Below are 20,192 nucleotides of genomic sequence, written 5' to 3' on the forward strand. Positions count from 1 at the left end.
AAGCCAAACCCTTCCCTGAACGTGGGTGTTGCTTTGAAAAGGATCGGGAGTTGGTCTATGTACAGAGCCCAGCCATAATAACTGAGCAGGTGAGATTTAAAACACTGAGATTTACAGCATGACATGCTGAATTTCCAGTCTAAATTGTTCACTTTAATCATGTGCCAGTGTAAAAGAGATGTGGTGCTACACACAGTGCTGCATGTGGCTGCTCCCCTTGCCATGCGCTGTGCAGTCTCATTTCTCATGTAGACCCCTCAGCCCAGCGAGAAGAACATGGGAGCAAATCATACAAATCATTCTCCTTCCAGCCTTTGACACTGTATCTATCTGGCCTGCTTTTAAAGTCAGGTAGGGAAGCAATACTTCTCCTGCAGTATGGAGAATGCAGGAGATAAGCAGTTGCATACAGATGGATGGAGGTGAAATATGTCTTTTTTTCTGTCTGAGAAACGTGGGATACTATGCACAAAAGTTGTAGTGATATAAGAAGTAGGGTTAGCTATTAGCTATAAATGTATCATTGTAAATGGAATTGGTTTGAAAAGTAAAGAAAATATTTTAGAAACTGTTGAAAGGGAGTAAAAAGAATTGCATTTTCTGTGCCTCTATTACAATCTTCCCAGTAGCCAAACTTAATTAAGAAAGGTAGAGCAGGAGGGAAAGATTCTCCAGTTTTTTATTTTTCCTGAAACATTCCAATTTTTATAATAATAAAAAAATAGAATAAAAGAAGTTATCTCTGTTGATTTAATGGATGTATCTTTTTCTTTCTTATCTTTCTTTTATTCATCTGCAAGTGTACTTCAGGATATACTATGGGAGAAATTTGCAGGGACTGAGCTGGTAATTGAAGTTCATGGTGGTATTCAAAGAGATATGCGTCATTTTAGTTCCCTGGCAACTTCATAAATATCTTTTTTTCTATTTTCTTTTTTTTTTCTTCAACACAGTTAAGGCATACCAATCTACACAGCACATGGAATTACTAAGTTGAATGCTTAGAAGAGTTATTCGGTCTCTAATGTGTAGATGTCATTTCAGCCTATTTAACTTTTCATTTCTCATTCCTGACTCTGGGTGATAGAAGTCTGTGTCACCTAGAGTTTGACTTCAAATAAAATAAAAATAAACAAAACTGTGATGAATACCTTCTGCTGCAGTATAGGTTTTCATTGCAAGACAGGATCATTGAAGCTAAAATAGTATACATCTTGGGGACATATTGGAAAAGCAATTTGTGGTGTTAAGCTTTAACAATATTGAGTGTACTTTTCATCTCAGTAGTGGGTTGTTTTTTTTTTCTGCTAGATAATATATTTTTTATTGAATTATTAAATCAGATGTTTCCATTTATTCTATGTGATAAAGTACCCAGCACAACTTCGTACTTGGTGGTATTGCTACTTCATGCCATCTGTGTTTCAGTTTGCTTCTATACTAGTAAATGCAACAGGCCAAGTTGTTAAGAGCAAGTGGAATAAAATAGATTTGAGTTGTTGGGTTTTTTTTGTTTTTTTTTTTTTTGAGTTTCATTACAAAATTGGATTAGGAACTTTGTTGATAAGTTTGAATGATGGTGAACTACTCAAGAAGCTTATGTCCTGTCCTTATTACTAATTTATTATTAATTTAACAACAGAGATATAATCTCAGGCTTTTCAGATATATTGGTTTTGAAAAACAAACAAAAGGCTGAAATTTATTTATAATTATTCTTATTTATATATGTCACATACAAGCTTTTTTGGTGTAGTGCTTATAATAGAAATTGGAGATCCAAGTCTTCTATATTTTATCCTTGTTCTTTCACTTGCTTAACCTCTGTAGGATAAAAAATGATATCTTATCAAGAAATTTTAGAGATGCAAAAAAAAAAAAAAAGAGTATATGAATGGAACTGTTATTAATATAAAGCTTTCCTACTCTCTTGCTTGGATTTCTGCCTTATGTGTGCTATACAAGTATAAAATAATGGAAATTCTGTGGACCATTTTCTTTAGTGTTTGTCAGAATTAATATTTTAGATCAGTTGTTCTAGACATCCTTTTGATGTTATCTGTGAATCCAGGAAATAAATAAAAATAATTTTAAGGGCACCTGGAAATAAGGATCAGGAAAAAGATATTCAAACTCCAGATGAAGAAAATCTTTATATCTCATGGAGAAAGCTCTAAACTAAGTAGACCAAAATACAGCTTTCACTATACCAGATTTTTGTTTGTTTGTTTGTTTAACTCTTATTCTGTTCTTTCTTGCAGTGGGGTTCTGAACATAGAATGAATGAACTGAATATAGCTCCGGTTCTGAACATCACTCTTTTGACCTTGAAAATATTGTAAGACTTCCTTGAGGATTAACAAGACTGAAGAGGAAAATCAGAAATGGCATACTTTGAAAAGGTGCCTTTGTCAGGCAATGAATTTCATGAAGGACATGCTGGAGACCAAGCATCTTACCTGGCATACCATTCTGGTTCTTATGGAAAGGTCTATCTAGGCTTTGATCAGATAGTTGATGAAGTCAACAATGAATTTTTCTTTTATGGTTCATCACACTTACATCATCCTGAAGAACATTTTTTCTCATCAGATATCTTTAGTCTAAATGTGCCAGAACAGCAGCTTTGCAGTCAGCCTTCAGTTGCTTGTGGTGAACTTCACTCTGAAAATTTTGTACCTCACTGGCAACAAGGCACAGTGTCACCATACATAGGTTTCAAGTCGTCCTTACTGTCTGATGATGGAAACTTCTCTCTGGTGGATTCTTACCCATATAATCAAGAGAGAGAAATCTACAGATGGAATAGTTCAACTCCAGTCCCAAATGTGCTTAATTCAAATGTGGAGAGAGGCTATGCCTATTGGAATTTTCAGATAGGTTTTGATAATGTAGATGCTCAATGTCCTGTTTTCTTGGACAAATATCCATTTGGACAAAGGAGAGATGAAAGTGGAAATGGAGAAGCCTGTTTAACCAATACTTCCAGAAGATTCAGCATAGGATCTACCTGGCCAAAAAGCCCTGGACATGACAGAGAGGTATTTACATTTTCTGATATTAAGTGTTTTGTAGCAGACATGCTGAGTCATGGCTTGAATCAGTGACTGAGCACCTGGTAGGAATGCAGGGCCAACCCAGGGGAGCTCAGGTGCATGCAGTGCACCTGAGTGATCAGAAGGGATGGAGCTAGGATCCAATCCTTCCCACACCTCATTTAAGGGTTGGAACTGGAGGCAAGGGTATCTTGCTGAAGTTCCCTGTATACCTGAAGCCTTCTGATAGTAAGCAGCTTCTTTCCTTTATTTCTGTGCACACTGTTGCATTTGAGCAAACCCTCACTTGCTGTAGTGTAGGACCTTGCTACTCTGCTGTCATTCCTGTGCTTTCCATCATGTTACATATTTAAAGTTCTTGATCTTTATTGCCCACGTCCTTGCACTTTGTGTATTCAGTTGTACTGATGCAACATGGATTAGAAGCACTTTATTTTAAGACCTGATGAAAAGGAAAACATTTATGCTTTGGGGGAAGAAAAAGCTTTAGTTCTGTAGGGTTTTTGTCAGCTGGCCAAAGGCATGAGACTTCTTATTTGTTTCTTATTTGGTCTTTACTACTTCCTAAAACAGAGATGTATGGAAGCATCAGGTGTATTTTCCAATATTTGTGTAACTTCTGATTTCTTGGCAGTCAGAATTTCCCACAGTGTTTTTATATGTTTACAGAAGGCATGCCCTCAAACAAACAGTACATGATTAGTTAAGAGATTTTTATGTAGCATGAAAACATTCAAGCATCCTCTTCCTTTGATTCTAATATCAGAAGAGAACCCAGCAGACCATAAAAAATAACTTCTGAAGGGAAGATGCCTACTCTGTCTAGCTAATCAGAATTTTATACAGACGTAATCTGTGTCCCACCTGCTTCATGTTTTACCTGATTTATAATTAGTGTCAACATATTTCTTCAAGCTACTTACTGAATACATATATATATCTATATTTCATTTTAAAGTAATAAGGCAAGTTTTACACCTAGTATAAAATGAAATATCTTCATTGACTCTAATGGAAATTTACTATTTTAAATCAAAGAGGATCTAGATTATGGTCTAGAACTCACCAGTGGTTCAGAATATAGGCAGTAATATGATTTTGCGCCATTATAATTATTTGGCTCATAAAACTGCCACAAAGGGATAAGAAAGAAATGTGGAATAAGATGTGTTTGAAATAGATAAAAAAATTGGTTTGATTGGATATGTAACCTGAGATTCAAAACAACAGTGCATTGTGATGAATGTGTTCTTCTGTTGAGCCAGATTGTCTGCGTCTCACTTGACTGATACATCCTTATTCTGAGAGATGAAATATACCATGTCCTGACTTCACCACGTGCTGTATATGCTTATGTGTGTGTATATAATTCTCTTCTAAAAATAGACAGATCTACTGTGGCTGTGAAAGCTCGTCCCTGTGACACTCAGCCTTTAGCTGTCTTTCTGAAGCAAATATGTTTTTTTTCCTCCTTCTATCAGGTGTTCATAACTCTGTTTATGGCTTTGCTGTTTTTAATAATGATGTCTTCTAGGATTCCCATGGCTCTCTCTGATGTTGTATCTCTCTTCATTTTCATTTTTTCAGAATTCTGACATAGAGAAGGAAAAAGAAAATGATAAATCTTCCCTTTCCCCTAGTCCTTGTTAGCATTCTGAATCATTACAGGAAACCTGAAATAGCCTACAGGATACCCCAGCACCAGGAATATTAAAAGACAGTTTAGGTTCACCTTCTGCTTTTAACTCTGAGTGATCACAGTATCATAAAACAAAGGGAAAGATATTTGATTGACTTATTTCTCCATCTGTGAACAGGGAGAACTACAGAAGTAAAGATATTCAAATCCATACAGATGGGAGTGTGTTTGGAAAGAAATTAATCTGTGGACAGGAACTCTTAAGATTAATCCAAGACACCACATTTAGAAAGTTCAGTGATGAAGACAAGAGGAGATTAACAAGAGATAAATAGCTGTTGCTCATTGTTTGCTTATTTGTTTGTTTTGTTTTGTTTGTTTTTAACTTATGATAGGAAAACTAAAGCATACTGATATCTTGATGAAAAGAACAACATGACTTCTCAGGAGTAAAGTAGAAAACAGTGGGATTCAAACAGGCAGAAGGAGATTAAATTATGGTATGGGATGGAGACATGCTAGAGGAAGCAGGAATATAAGAAGAGGTACAAATGCTTCTGATGGAAGAGGAGAGAATTACAGAGGAGGGAAGAGGAGAAGAGTGAGTCAAGGGCAACTACAACTGAAAGCGTGGGAGGATTTGATTAAGTCAGGGAAGTGTTTGAGCAGTTTAGCTAGAAGAGAAAGAAATGGGAGAAAGGAAAGAATTTATTTGTAGCAGAAAAATCAGTGTGGTCAAAGTAATTCCTTCAGGGAGAAGCAACTATATCAGGATAGAAAGTGAGACAAGTCAAGGGAATGGCAACTGAGCCTTGAGATAGCAAGAGAAGGAAAATAAGTGAAAGAAAACTTGGGACAAAAAAAAAAAAAAACTGGGAAGAGGTAAATCATTGCTACTGGGCTGGAATCTTTTGAGAGGATTACAAGGGCAGAAGAATAGCCCTGATTCTGAATAAGACTGTCAGAATGGCTAGCAAAGTGGAACACCACAGCAAAAGAAAGAATGAGCACAGTTGGGATTTGTGGAGTCCAGGATATATGAATGATGCATCTGAGTAGTAGGAGTTGAGAACTAGGGCTACAGATAGAGTGAAATGGGAAGGGATGCTGAAATATGCAGCTTAGCACTGAGATAGGTCATAAGTACATAAGCTGAAATATTCACATTACTGAAATTATATTGTCATTCCAATCCTTAGCTCTTGGATGCAATTGTAGTGCCCTAGGCTTTTTTTAATGCATGCTATTTGAAATAAGTCCTTTGTAATAAAACAAACGTTAATTTTCTGTGGCCTTGTCACCACCACGTCAGATATTCAAAAAATACTGTAGAAACGATCTTTGTAACATCTGTGACAAGTGATCTTATTTTATCCATGTTAGAAAGAAAGCTACAACATAACCTATAAAGTATCCAGTAGACTTTTCCATTTCATTTAAGATATTTAGGATCTTTTTTTTTTTCTTCAGAATAACTTTTTTTTTCTTCAGAATAACTAGCAATGCTCACTTCCCACAAATCCAGACATTATTTCAGCTTAGGGACTTCAGAAATGAGGAATACACAAATATTTTGCATTTGGGAAGGACAGTTCAGGTGAGTCAACCAGCATCATATGTCTGTGGAGTGGATGGGTGGAAGATTCCCAGGATGCACTGTTTCTTTATCCCTGTTATTGTCAGTTCTTTTTATATCTAATTCTGTCTTGTTTACTGCACAATTGCAGACCTTTGCAGTGGGTGGAAATCAGAGACCCATAGAAAAATGTGTGATCATGTAATTAATATTTTATCCCTATATGCAATGGCAAGAAGTTAAAGTTTCTGGACACCTGAAAACAGAAACAATGGGGTTGAGAGAAGAACAGGGAGACTGCTCACCATCACTGAATTACCATCATAGGCAAAACAGATTCCATATTGAAAGTAATGTTATTTTCTCCCTGCTAGTAACAGACTACAGCAATGAGAACTAAAAGCAAACTAAAGCCACCTCCCCCATCCACACCCTCGTCCACCTCCTTCCCCCAAGCAGTACAGGGGAACAGGGAATGGGTACTACAGTCAGTCCACAACACTTTCTCTGCTGCTTCTTCATGTCACTCTGTCCCTGTTCCATGTGGGGTCCCTCCCACGGGCTGCCATCCTTCCCCATCTGGTCCTGTGTGAGCTTCCCATAGGCTGCAGCTCTCCAAGCACCACTCCAGTCATGAGCCACCCTTTGAGATCTACTCCAGAATGGGTCCTCACAGGTGGCAGCTCCGGCCCGGGGCTGTTCCTGTGGGGGTACCCATGGGCTGTGGCTCCTTCAGGCCCCATCCTCTGCTGCACCATGGGCTCCTCCGCGGCTGCACAAGGAGATCTGCTCTGTGTGGCACCCACAGTCTGTGGGGGCACAGTCTGCTCCTCTGTGGGCCTCTCCTGGGCTGCGGGGAGCTGCTGCTCAGCACCTCGAGCACCTCCTGCCCTCCTTGGTGTGTGCAGGGCTCCTTCTCTCAGTTTCTTACTCTCCTCTCCTAGCTGCTCTTGCACAGTTTTTCCCTTCCTTAACCCTGATCTCCCAGAGCACATCCAGTGTGGCTCATGGCTCAGCTGTGGCAGTACCAGGTCCCCCTTGGAGCAGCTGGAGCTAGCTATGGTCTGACATGGGGCAGTGCTGGGCTCTGCTCACAGAGGCTACCCCTGCAGCTTCCTGCTACCAAAACCTTGCCTCATAAACCCAATATAGAACTATAGATCTGCTGTATAGAAATCTGCCTCCATAACAGGTTTGAGTCAGTTAGCAATGTTACAGTAATTCCCTCTGTGCAGACTACTGCTAGTGAGATTCTGTGCAGACTACTGCTAGTCTACACAGAATTTCACTCAAAAATGCTGCCAGCAAAAGCTCAGAGATCCTGTTCTCACTTCTGTCTACTGCAGGAGAGGGTCAGGATCCCTTCTTTGTCAAGATCCTTTTTGTCATGCTTTTGTAGTTAATCACGTCCTTCAAGCCATAAACTTGGGGGTCCACACCACTTTCCTCATGGCCAATCAGCCTTTCCTGGCTATGGTGCTCTCCTTGGTTAATTCCAAGATCATATAATGGTTTGAATAGGAAGGGACCTTTAAGATCACCTGGTTCCAACCCACCTGCTACAGACAGGGACCTCCCTCTAGACCAGGTTGCTCAAAGCCCCATCCAGCCTGACCTTGAATGCTTCCAGGGAGGGGACATTCATTACCTCGCTGGGCAAGCTGTTCCAAATGTTCCTTCTTCATCAGTTCCCAGCTGCTGTTTTGCTTTTTATACCTTTAGTCCCATTCAGTATCCTGTCCATATCATCTTTTCTCACCTGTGGCCCAGTTTTCTTAACTTTCCATTTATTAGCTCTCTTCTTTCATGAAGTTTTCCCTGGGCTCTGTAATGGAAGAAATTCAAGAAAAGAAGGCAGTTTGTGCTTCTGGAAGAAGTACATTTCCAGCTTTCTCTCCCATGGGACTCTCCATTCACTGCTCCTCTCATGGTAGTCACAGCTAGTCTTTCCTTTTCAACTTCAGGCTGGGGTGGTCCTTACCCCTGCAGAGCCCTTGTCGGTTGACTGCTCACCTGCAAGATTTTGGTTTGGTTGAGTTTTGATAACTGCCTAATGTTGGGAGCCCATTCTGGTTACCAAATCATCTAAATACTGAGCCTCTACCAAAAATCTTTAATAACGCCCAATGGGGTAGAAAACTAATCACAGAGGGGAAAAAGTGAAGCACCAGAGTTGCAGTTTGCAGTGACTTGAAGGAATTTCTTCAGCCATTCAGCACCTTTCTTAATACCAGAGCATGATGGCCTACTGTTTTGTGTTGCTAAGTTTAATTTCATTCTGTAATTTCAACCTTCTGTCTTATCTATTGTTTTTCCTACAGATATTCCATTCTTTTCTCTACTATTAATGATGCCCTCTTATTATCTTTAAATTTCATTAACATTCTTCTAATGCTTGTGCAGTTGTGGTTAATGAAAATATTAGGTACAGTGAGTCTCAATACTGGCAGGATTTATTAAGGATTTGAATAATTTCCAAACCATTGCCATTGTGGTTTCCTCATTGTTCAGCTTCCATCAGATACCTCATATTTCATTTTATACTAATCCTGTCTTTTGAACTGCAATTACTGCAACAAAAACTGCAACAGCCAGCAAGTCTTCAGGCACGTTGCACTTCTTTGCCCAGAAGAAGGAAAAAAAAAAAGAAGAAAAAAGAAAAAATGTGGTAATTTAATATTAAATTATATAACTCTACATAATTTTATTTCATTTTACATCATTTACTAATAAGTTATTCTTAAAATGAGCACTGGAATAGGCTCCCCAGGGAGGTGGTTGAGTCACCATCCCTGAATGTGTTTAAAAACCATTTGGATGTGATGCTCAGGGACATGATTTAATGAAGGGTTGTTAGAGGTAAGGTAGCTTGGTTAGGTTGTGGTTGGATTTGATGATTTTTAAGGTCTTCTCCAACCTGAGCAATTCTATGATTCTATGAGAAAATATATATTTTTTTAAAGTATTTCCACTTTGGTCGCATTTTCTTGTGAAAGGATTTAAAATTTGGTGTCTTTGTTCAGCATTGAGTCCATATGTCTGTATTTACAATTGTAAAATGAGCTTGCGGGTGTAATAATATTACACCACTCCTGGAGGTAGCATTCTAACTGATGGGTGCTACTCCAAACAGAGGTTTGAGTGCTTTGATCCAGAATAGCAGCTTAGGCAAACTTCAGAGAAAGTATCTGGTGATTTTTCACGTCAGACTGGATTCACTGGATTCCTGTTATCTTTCTTGGGGAGCTACCTGAAAGGTTTATGGATTTTGAAGCAATCTTTGAAGGGCAGAAAGAAGAGAAAATAGGAATTAAAATTCACTTCAGTGTAAACTGCATTTTTTTCCCTCATTGTAAATTGAGATTTATTTATTTATTTATTTATTTCATGTATTCATCTGTGTAGGTGATTCTTTGAAGCTTTGGAAATATTTATTTTCTGCAAGAAGTAAAAAAAGTCATTAAACCCTGGGCAGTGGATGACTTGTGACTTCCATTTTATCTCTGAGAACATTAAGAGTGCATTCAAAATGGTGTTATTTGTGCTTATTTAGAGCTCTGCTGAGTCAGAGTAGGGATGATAAGATACCAACCTTCATTCTCATGGAACCAGTGCAAGTTTAGCTTTATGTTCCTTCTGTTTATGTTGTCTAAATAACTGAAATCTGTTTCACTTCTTTTCATTTCTGTGTTTTTAGGTTACAGGTTGGTCTATCCAGCTGATTAAGGCAAATCAAGGGAGTAACGAAAATGCAGTTTCTTTTTGCAATACAGTGGAGAAGTGAGTAATAAAAAAACTACTCAGTCAACAGTGACATTTCACTTGTTTATATTAATTGTATGGGTTATCCCTGCACTCTTGAAGAGTGCCATAATTGCAATATCTATTTAAATGAAGAAATGCTCCTAATTTTGGTTTAAAGATTAAAATAATAATAAATAATGTTAATTCCAAGCATATTTTTTTTGCTTATCTGTCATCTTTATCGCTGATAAGTACATTTAACTCTTCAGTGTCTATAGCGTGTGAAATAAGACTTATTTTCTGCCATTTACTTGAACAATATTAATGCCTGTGCAGGTCAAAGCAGGAGGTACTGGAGGAACCGTTGACAAACTGGCTGACAACAGAATATCTCGATGAAACATTGAATTTAGCAAGCCACAAAAATACATTTAATTATTGTTTACAGTTACAAGTTAATAGTGTGGCTTAATGGGATAGAACACTTTTTAATATTTATTTATTTTTACTTAATCTGCATTAGAATAAGAATTTCTTTAAATCCAGCAGCACTAAGAAATGCATGGTTTTAGACCATCTGTGCAGTTTCATTCTCCTTTGTAGATATTCACAGATAATACCATCAAGTTGTTAGCACAAATGCATGTGTTTTTTTTCCCCAGAAAATTAGCTGTAAAATGTAATGCTTTTTTAAAAATCAGATTTTAATTAGTTGATTGTATTTAAGGTCAACCAGCCTGTTTCTCTTAAAAGAAAGAAAAACTGTATCTGATGATGCTCTGACATAAACAGCGAATATATTTTAGGTTCATAGAGTGGGTGGTTGGCCTCCAAATGTATTCAATCACATGGAATCATTGAATGGTTTGGCTTGGAAGGGTCCTTTAAGATCATCTAGTTTCAAATTCCCTGCTATAGTGGGGCTGACATATATCTCAGGTTTTGGTTTTTTTTTTTCCACAGTTCCTCAGTCTGAACCCTTTTCCTGACTAATGTTCACCTGACAGCCTTTCCTCTTAGGCATTAGATTTTATGTCCTAACATTCTACATTTAACTTTGTACTCTGACTATAGAAGTTTTCTATTTTTTCCCTCAGTAAATGAGTTTATTTCTAAGGTTAAAAAACATTAATAGGATTAAGCCATTCCTGTTCTGCAGCACCTTGTTTGACATGCACCACTAGCAAGTACTCTTTTAATAGCAAAATAGGAATGATCTTTGCTTTTTTCTATCACATGAAAAAGCATTCTCAGGAGAAAATGTCACAGCAAAGAAAAGACCAAAAATATTCATCAGTTCACAAATAACTAATATTTTCTGTCTTAGCAAATGAGCATGCTTCCATTCCCCCAAAGAATCTCAATAGCTGTCAATTCTATACATCAGAAGCAAAATATGTGATTCAAACTCTGTCGTGTGAACTTTCAGCTCCAGCACGTAGCTCAGATAGAAACCCATCGTGTTTTCCTTTAGGTAATATTTGTACAGACAGTAGTCTATAATTGAAACATTTCATTGTACATATACGAACTTTAAAAGAGTTTTCCAAATCCATTTATCGGGTTTCTTTTACAATTATGGACATAGCCATAGTGAACGTTCATCCATAAGTGTCTTTAGAATACATTTTAAAGTCTGTTTGATTCCAGAAGATGCCAGGCTGACAAGCCAAGTGTTCAGTGGTGCCAAATACAGAGTTTCTTCAGCTCCTTCTGTCTTCAAAGATATGCTCTGCACTACAGAGAAATATTCCTGTTTTGCAATAGCAAATCCATATAATTATTAGTTGTTTCTGTAAACACCAATTTCCTACAGTGCAGAAAGTGGCATGGGATTTCACACAGTACTTCTATAGCACTTCAGTTATGCTTTGGAAGACCAAGTATTTCGGAATTCTGGGATGAACATGTTTTGCCCTCCAGCTCAGGCCCAAAGGAAGCTCTTAATCAATTAAAGACAAGACATAGCCATAAACACTTTCTGGAACTGAATGCATTTTTATCTAAAAGGCATAAAATACAAATTTCTGATCCCGTATTATCTTAAAAAATAGACCAAGTGCAGATAGGGAAAGAGACGAGGTTCACTTTGTTTTGAAATGCTTGCCAGCTAGTTGAGAGGGTGATGCATGCCCTGCAGGTCTACATAACCCATTAGTTTGATGCTGGAGAATAAGTAGCAAAGTTTTCTCTCTGATTCAGTCCTTGGCCCTCCTAGAGAAACAGGTAACAAGAGTGAATTCGGTGCTAGGGGAAAGCTTTATGTGTACATTTCTCAGAAAAGAAATAGACTGACATCACATACACAGGTCACCAAAGCAGCTTCTGTAGTATAATGACTTTTTACTATGAGTATAAATCTATCTTACATACTGAAAGTATTGTCAAGCCTCATTTCCTCTTACCCCACTGAAACATCATGGCCTCTGGCTTTTCATTATAAGAAATAGGCTGCTACATTGGATTATTAATTTTGGAAGCCTAGGCTTTGTCTTCTTCCTTTTTATTTTATTTTTTTTTCTTTCCTTCTTATTCTATAGAAATACATGGTATAAAAGAAGAGTTCATACTGTTGAGAATTGCGCAGCAGCTCTAAGGCAAGAGGGCATAATAATGAAGAAATTTCTGTGAGAGAATCATAGCTCAAAATACACTGTAATGAGAGAGCATATAAAGCACTGCCAGCTCAGGCACTACAAAATGCTGCTTGAGCTAACAAACAAAAAAGAACACGGGATGCTTAGTACAGGATGTTTGAGTTTAGCTACTAAAATAGTCAGGCCAATTAGTGAAATGTAAAGCTTCAGCTGGTACAGTGTTTACCCTTACCTGCAGCTGCAAAGTGTATTTGCTTAAAAAGCAAGTTTAATCTCAGCTGACAGCCGTAATACCTGTGACCAGTGTTCATTAGGAAGTGGCACCTCTCGAGAAATTAGCTTCTGCAAGTCTTTGGTAATTGAAAAGAGGAGGGGCAATTTATTTTATAGGTAACGGTATATAAGATCAGAGGGACTCAGAGACTCTACCAGTTACTGCACTTTAAAGACATTTACCTAAATACTCAGGGTTTTAGTAATGAGGATTTCAGAGTGGCTCCTAGAGCAGAGGGAAAAGAGGGACTTCTTAAGATTTTGCATAGAAAGCATGTTCTTGTATTCGTTTTGACCAGCTGTCCTATTCACAGCTGTCTGTGCACATGCTCTCAGTTAGCTTTATGTTAAAACTCTAATATTAAAGCACGTATTTGAGCACCCTCATCTCTACCGTGCTAAAATTCACCATACACTGAAGTTTGTGCTTAAACTCCTTATGGATTCACTGAGGTTAGGCTCAGTAGTGGTCTTGTGAAGTTCTATGAAGATTTTACAGAAGGTTTTCATATTAAGTAAAGTGATATATAGTTATTTCACTAATTAATATAAACATTTTCCTCTCTACACAAAATTTAATTCCTGTCACTTTTCTAAATACTGTAATTCTTGGAATCTTGTAGAATCTTTGTTTTTCTTTTTTGTGATGTATCCCTATTAAAGCACAATTTGATCATGTTCTTTTCAGGATAAGAAACACCTACCCTGCTTGTGATTTGAAGACAAACACTGGGAAGATCTGGAGTGTTGCAACAAAGTTCCCAGACCACATTCTGGGTAAAATAAGACTCAGAATCAGCATCTGGACAGATTCTTCACCATCTCCTCTGCTTCTTACACAACATGGTAAATGATTGAAGTGTGTATATGTTTCAGTTCCATTGAGATGATAACCAAATAAATTTGTTATCTGGAAAGATACTTAGAGAGTAAGCCTTACATCAGTCCTGAGTATATTCATTTAATGAATTTGCCATAAAAGTAAAATCTCATAGCGTGTGAAACTTTGCTAATATGTAGATTCCTACTTTCTTTAATCATAATCAGGACCAATTCTGGCAGTATAAAATGGGGCCAACATTCAAGCTTTGATTCATAAGGAATTTACACTTGTGGCTAATTTAAAATGTAAAGGTAGTCCCCATTAAGTCATGGAACTTTTCACATCGTTAGCTCTACTGCTAAATTGAAGACTTAAGAGTCTTTGATTGTTAAGACACCTCTGCACCCAAGTACATGTTCATAAAATGACACTGGAGAAATTCCAGCTGGATGTAAGAAAAAGGAGCATAATTGCAAATTGGAACAGTTTGCCCATGGAGGTCATGGAGTTTGCATCCTTGCAGTTTTTTAAGATCTAACAGGACAAAACGCAGAGCAAGATGTTCTGAATTCAGTATTCACTCTCCTTTAGGCAGGACTAGACTGCCTGAAGATTCCTCTCAACATGAGCACTAGTGTTTACAGGAAGCTGCCACTGCCACAGTGCATCCTATACCTATGGTGAACGGGAGAAGCTTCGATTCCATCTCTAGTAATTCTTACGTCTTAATCCACATATGGATAAAAGAAAGAAATGAAGAATAAATCCCTTCCATGCTGCTTCATTAAGTGATAGTGTTTTTTGTATGTAAAGGTTATTTGACCATAAAAGGCTGAATTTGACAGGTTGAAAGCTGAAAATCCAAAGCTCTATAGAATGTCGGTCCACATGTATTAAAACACATATTTTTTTTTAATAAATGCCTTAGGAAAGACTTCCACATTTATTTATACAAACTTGGTTACTTGTATTTGAGGCATCTCCACAGTTAATGGAAAGTCTGGCAAAGTAGTATTTTTGAATCATCTTCAATCAAAATTTTGTGAATATTATGATATGTAAGGCTAAAGGTCTTGGGCCATTCGGAACAGAATGGTTGGAGTACAGTGCCCCATCTAATATAAAAAGCAGAAAGAATTGTTCAGCCCTAAAAGAACTGGCAAAGAAAGGCAGGAAAAATTGATCATGGAGTACAAATGAATGATGGTTGCAAGTTTTAGTTTTTTTTTTTTTTTTTTTTTTTTTTCCCAGAGTGATTTGAGCAATATGCATCTTATGATCTTAATTTAAGATTCTGTACCTTTCTCCTTTCTCTGGTGTGGGTAAATTCAACAAAAAAGAGCTTTGCAGTTTACATGTCAAAGCACCCATGAGGAACTGATGAAAATAGCAAGTTTTCAAAGAGCTGATTACTTAATACCAGTAAAACTGATAGAAATTGTGCAATCCAAGTGTAATCTAGGCAAAAAGAAAACTGGTCCTGTGAATAAAATGAAAACTTCCAAAGGGGAACTTTTGAATCTGTGACACTTCTGTTTAAAATTTACCTATGGTAATTAACTCTTTTATTTCAGTTTCTTTTCTTTTTTTTTTTTTTTAATTTTTTTTTACTTGCAACTACCTTCTCTAAAGATGTTTGCAGTTCTCTGAGGATTTTTCAGTATCACGTTCCCTTAAACTTCCCTGCAGAAACAATTCTGCATTTCTTGGTTTGCTTTAAAATAATACTGTCAAAACTCTGGGCCAGGTTTGCCAGTGTGACTAGGCTGCTTTGTTGATTCATAAAACCATTAAACTCAATAGAAAGTGATCGATTAGACAGTTTGCAACAGATGACTGAATCTGGAGCAGTGTAAATTAGTCAACATGCAAATGTGAATTACACGTTTAATTTTTGTGGAATTTATTTAACTGTGAGTACTTTCTATTTCTTACATATTCACTTGAAGCTTATATTAAAAGCTCCTGCTGCCACTTATTTTGAAGAGATAAGGAAATACCACAAATGAAAAAGAAAGGAAAATCTGCTTTGGCTTTTCTAAGTTTCATCTGCAGACAGTGAGATTTCCTTGGCATTGTGGAAATAGTTCAGACTTTATCTTGCATTGTGAAACCACCTCAATACAAAAACTTTTCACTGAAAAGTCAAAAGTGGTTTCTGCTGAAGAGAGATATCTCCAGTTTGAAGCATCAGTGCTGGTGGAGTATGCACTGCATGCCTATAAAGAGCAAACCTATAAGGCATACTTGAAATTTGACTACCAGACTGTTTGCAGTTTTTGATCAGTTCTTCTTGTAGCTTCTACATTACTCTACTTCTTGATTATGACTAATAAAATGCAGATACAATGACAAGAAAAACTCTGGAGCCTCCTTGCAACAAAATCTCAGATTTTGCATCAGGCCATGTTCATACACAGGAAATGTACTGAGATACTCATTAGGAAAATGGCTCAGTATTTACAGATTTAAAAGATTAACTATTCACCACTTCCTTTTTTTTGGGGGGGAGAAATCACTTGGCACTTCATTCCAGCTACCCAGAAATCAGGCAGTTTCCTATAAATTGACATAGTTTCTCTTAAATGTGAAGTATTTAAAGCAAAATAAATAAAATCAGATGTGGCTTGTTCTGATTCCTCTTGATGAAACTAGTCTCCAGGAGAAGTAACCAATAAGAAAGAAATTCTCATTTACTTAAGAATGCAGTCTGAAATTCTCTAGCAAGCTACTATAAATTTTTCTTGCTATCTTTATTTACAGCTGGATGTATCACTCACGACTTAATTGTGGAGATCCTCCGTTGCACAAATCAATACCCGGTCCATGAAGAATGTCTTCTAAGTGTTTGTGGCTCTGATGAATTCTTACAAAAGTAAGTATCTAATTAAGAGGTTGTATTGATTATGTATTGCATAATATAAACTATGCATGGAATACACTCTGCTTATGTGCTATGTAAACAAAGGCATAGGGAAAGTTAAGAGTATTATGTTCTGAACATGTATAGTTGCTTCAACTCCTGGATAACATTGTACTTGTATTATATTCTACAGAGATAATTGTATGGTTTGGTGCAAGGTTTTAAATCCTGGCTCCTACAGAAGCTTTGTCAAGCCTTGAATATTTTGTATCACTCCTTTGTCTTTTTGTTTTTTCTCATCTGTAATACAAGGATGCTTCTTATTTCTGGTGTCTCAGAGAAGCATGAGGAGGCATGCATGTCTTCAAGGGGGAAAATCACCAAAAAGGTGACAAACATTAAGCACATCTGCTTAGCAGGACATTTCTCCCATATCCAGTGGGGCAAATGACTACAGCATTTCTGCAAAGTGAACAAAAGTATACGTACAAACAGATCCTTGTGTTTGTAGACTACAAGTTAGGAAGTAAGTGCTTTGATTCATAATCATTCAAGTAAACTTTTTTGGTGGCTGGAAACACTACTGGACTCAGCTAGTTGTTTCTTGCTCTCTGACAGCGTGAATACAGCTATCACAAAAGTGAGCAGATTGTGTGTTTTAAGTAACTAAAGTGCAGGCTCTTGCTGTCAGCTGTGCTGCAGGGATAGTGACTTTTAGCAGAAGAGGAGAAGCTGGCAGTTATGTGTGGTAACATGTTAAGCTGGTACTGCAAGAATCACAGCTCATCTGCTGGAGACATGAAGTGCTAGATAATATAGTATATTTCTGCAATATAAAGGGAATATTTTAGAAGCAATCTTGTTCTTGGTATAAAGATTACTTGAACTAGCCCAGAGCAAGCCAGCTTGAGTAACAAAAGTAATGTACTTGTCAGAGCAATTAAATGTCACACAGTGCAACATACGAGTTTATACACTTCTGCATTTACACAGGTAAGCAGGTCAAGTGTTCAGATGTTTGTGGTCAGTTATAGTTTGCAACTGAAGATGGAGACATTAACATTCCTGAGCCCACTCTTTACTTGCTCAAATCTCTGCAAAGCAGGAACTGGAATAGCAGAGCACCTCCTGAAATGCTGCAATGCTGTGACCACTGAGCAGGAAATCAGGCCATACGTAGATCTCTTCATTACATAAGAAGGCCTGGGCTGCTGGGTTTTGGTGTGGGTTTTGTTGTTGTTGTTTTGTTTTGTTTTCCCTGAGTCTCTTCACATTTCATATTAATTGCCAAAGAAAATGGAAATAACGAGCCTTTGTGTTGAGAGCGAGTTCAGTGTGTTTCAGCACAGTGTACAGTATGTTCTAAATAGTTTTATTTTCAGTGTTGGGCAGAACTCATCAATAGTGGACTGTTTAAATTCCTGCACTTGCAGAATCTATGCACGTCTCATTAGCAGTGAAACAAGGTCAATAATGTTCTCATCTTTTTTTCCTTTGCTCCTTCGCTATCATGCAGGCAGGACTGGGCTGCACTTCTGGCCTCAGCAGCTTGTAATTCTACTCTGCGCTATATATTCAGCTTCCTTTCTTCTGCCTCCCCATCAGAGTCCTGTATCTGAAATTTGAAACCCTAGACCAAAATCATCCCTCGGGTAGCTTAGCAGCCTGTGGAGATGCCTCAGGGTTATTTTTTTTCCTATGCCTGGGCTAGCTGTTAGAGCAAATTGCTTTCCACACTGTGTTGCTAACAGAGCGATTTGGTGTACCTGTGCAGAGTTCTTCCCTAGCAGAGTATGTAGAAATCATTAGGGATGAATTCCAATAGAATTTCCCAAAATTATGAGACAGCATAGGGAATTAATGCTTTGCTGCTCCTGCTTTATTGTAATCTTGAAAAAAATGAAGTGGAGCCAAAATGGTGACATGATGAATTGTTCTTAGACCAGAGCGATTTAGTGAGCCAGATGACATTGCGTAATCTGTCAGAAGCTTTTATTTGCTGTTATATTGGATCTGTATTAATGAGCACCCCATCGTGCCTCCTGCAGAAGCACCTGAAAGACTTGATTACTTCCAGAATCCATTCAGCTTTCAGTAGGATGGGGAACTCATCACACTCATGTGCTGGTGACAGTTGCACTTAGCACTGCAAAATGTTATGATCTGTTATTCCCTTACTATAGAGACGGCCTTGAGTGCACATCCAGTCTGATTCACAAGGGATTTCAAATAGTCAATTTTTTAAAAAGTCAGAAACTTGTGTATAGATTGCAGTTAAGACCATAACTAATAGAGCAGTATGTGAAACTCTGATTTGGAATCTCATTGGTTTCTGCTAGTTTTTTTTATTTATTTACTCATCAGTAATCCTAGCCTTGCCTCAACCCACAGGCTTTCTTTCTCTTCCTACACTTCTCTTTCATGCAAGGTTTTCTTGCAGGATCTGTAGAGTGCTATCAGGAGCCATCACCACCTTCTCCCTGCTCCTTTGTCACTGTAAGGTGAATGTTAATAGCTTCCCTGGCTGATTTCCCACACTTATTTCTTTCACATGTTCACTGTAAACGCATCTGGAGGCAGAACTCTGTCCTTGAAAGAAAAGAGGAGTAAAAATCTTTCTCATCAATTTTTACCACTATTTGCATCCATAGCTTAGTTCTGCCTTCTGTCTCTGTGTTTCCCAGCTGAGTTTGTGGTCTCCACTCCCTTACACTTGTCCTGTTCTTGATCTTCATTTCTTGGAGGGCTATTTGCTATTTCTGAAAATCTTCTCTTTGTTATTTCTTGTCCCAAATCCTCTACATCTACTTTTAAATCTTGTTTTTAGTTTCCCATCTCTCTTTAATTTTAGAATGTATGCCACTAAAAATGATTTTGTGATGCTCTTTATGAAAGATGTTAAAAGTAAATTATATTGTGATTAAGCAGCTAGTGTCAAATAACTCAGTGCCAGCAGCAAGTCAGAAAAGACCTTACCATGTGACAGCAATGAATCAATCTTCCATTTATACTATTTTTGCCTTTAGAGCTGCAGACCAGAAGCTCAGGGCATCTTGAGGTGCCTAATAGAACAATGCATGTGACTGTATATAAGAATTTTGGACTCATTTATTGATCTGGCTGTTCTTAGTAAAGAGCTGTAATGCAGACCCAGCAATGAGCTGTCATCCAGGAGTGGTTATAAGCTTTATTTCTAAACATATCTCTTTTTACTTTATTTTTGAAAGTATCAGAATTTTTAAAACATCTTTTTTCCTATGCATTTTTAATGCTATCTACATTCTACCATGCTGTAACATTCACAGTTACCTTATTGCTTTGCAATTCCGCCAACATAGTGAACCAGAGTTTGAAACAGGAACAACTAATGATTATCATTTATACTCTCATGATTGCCTGTGACCTTACTGATGACATTTTTTTTTGTGCCTTGCTAATTATATTCTCTGAGAACTGAGACCTAAATAAGAATTGGTTTCCACTCAAAGTTAAGATTAAGCTATTAATTATAGGTTGGCTGTAGTTATATTCAGGCAGATTGGGATCATTACAAGCAAGCACCTTTTGGATGAATATGTTCTTTATAAAAAATAAATATCATTTTCTCTTGTCACTGTGGAT

At 37.4% G+C, this 20,192-nt stretch overlaps 1 protein-coding gene across 12 annotated transcripts in view; it reads left to right on the forward strand.

The window, feature by feature from the left end:
- Positions 1 to 20,192, forward strand: part of PIK3C2G (phosphatidylinositol-4-phosphate 3-kinase catalytic subunit type 2 gamma) — a 280,521-nt gene that overhangs the window by 80,195 nt on the left and 180,134 nt on the right. For all 12 annotated transcript variants that reach the window (XR_006932295.1, XR_006932296.1, XM_040655738.2 and 9 more), the window contains 4 exons: positions 2,262 to 3,041; positions 9,969 to 10,051; positions 13,574 to 13,731; positions 16,472 to 16,583. Coding sequence is in view for 10 of the 12 variants with exons in the window: in XM_040655738.2 (XP_040511672.1) it covers positions 2,385 to 3,041; positions 9,969 to 10,051; positions 13,574 to 13,731; positions 16,472 to 16,583 (1,010 nt within the window). In the remaining 2 variants the exon portion in view is untranslated. The remainder of the gene's footprint in view (positions 1 to 2,261; positions 3,042 to 9,968; positions 10,052 to 13,573; positions 13,732 to 16,471; positions 16,584 to 20,192) is intronic.

This window comes from Gallus gallus, chromosome 1, assembly GCF_016699485.2.
Source record: "Gallus gallus isolate bGalGal1 chromosome 1, bGalGal1.mat.broiler.GRCg7b, whole genome shotgun sequence".
In the NCBI taxonomy this organism is placed as follows: Eukaryota; Metazoa; Chordata; class Aves; order Galliformes; family Phasianidae; genus Gallus; species Gallus gallus.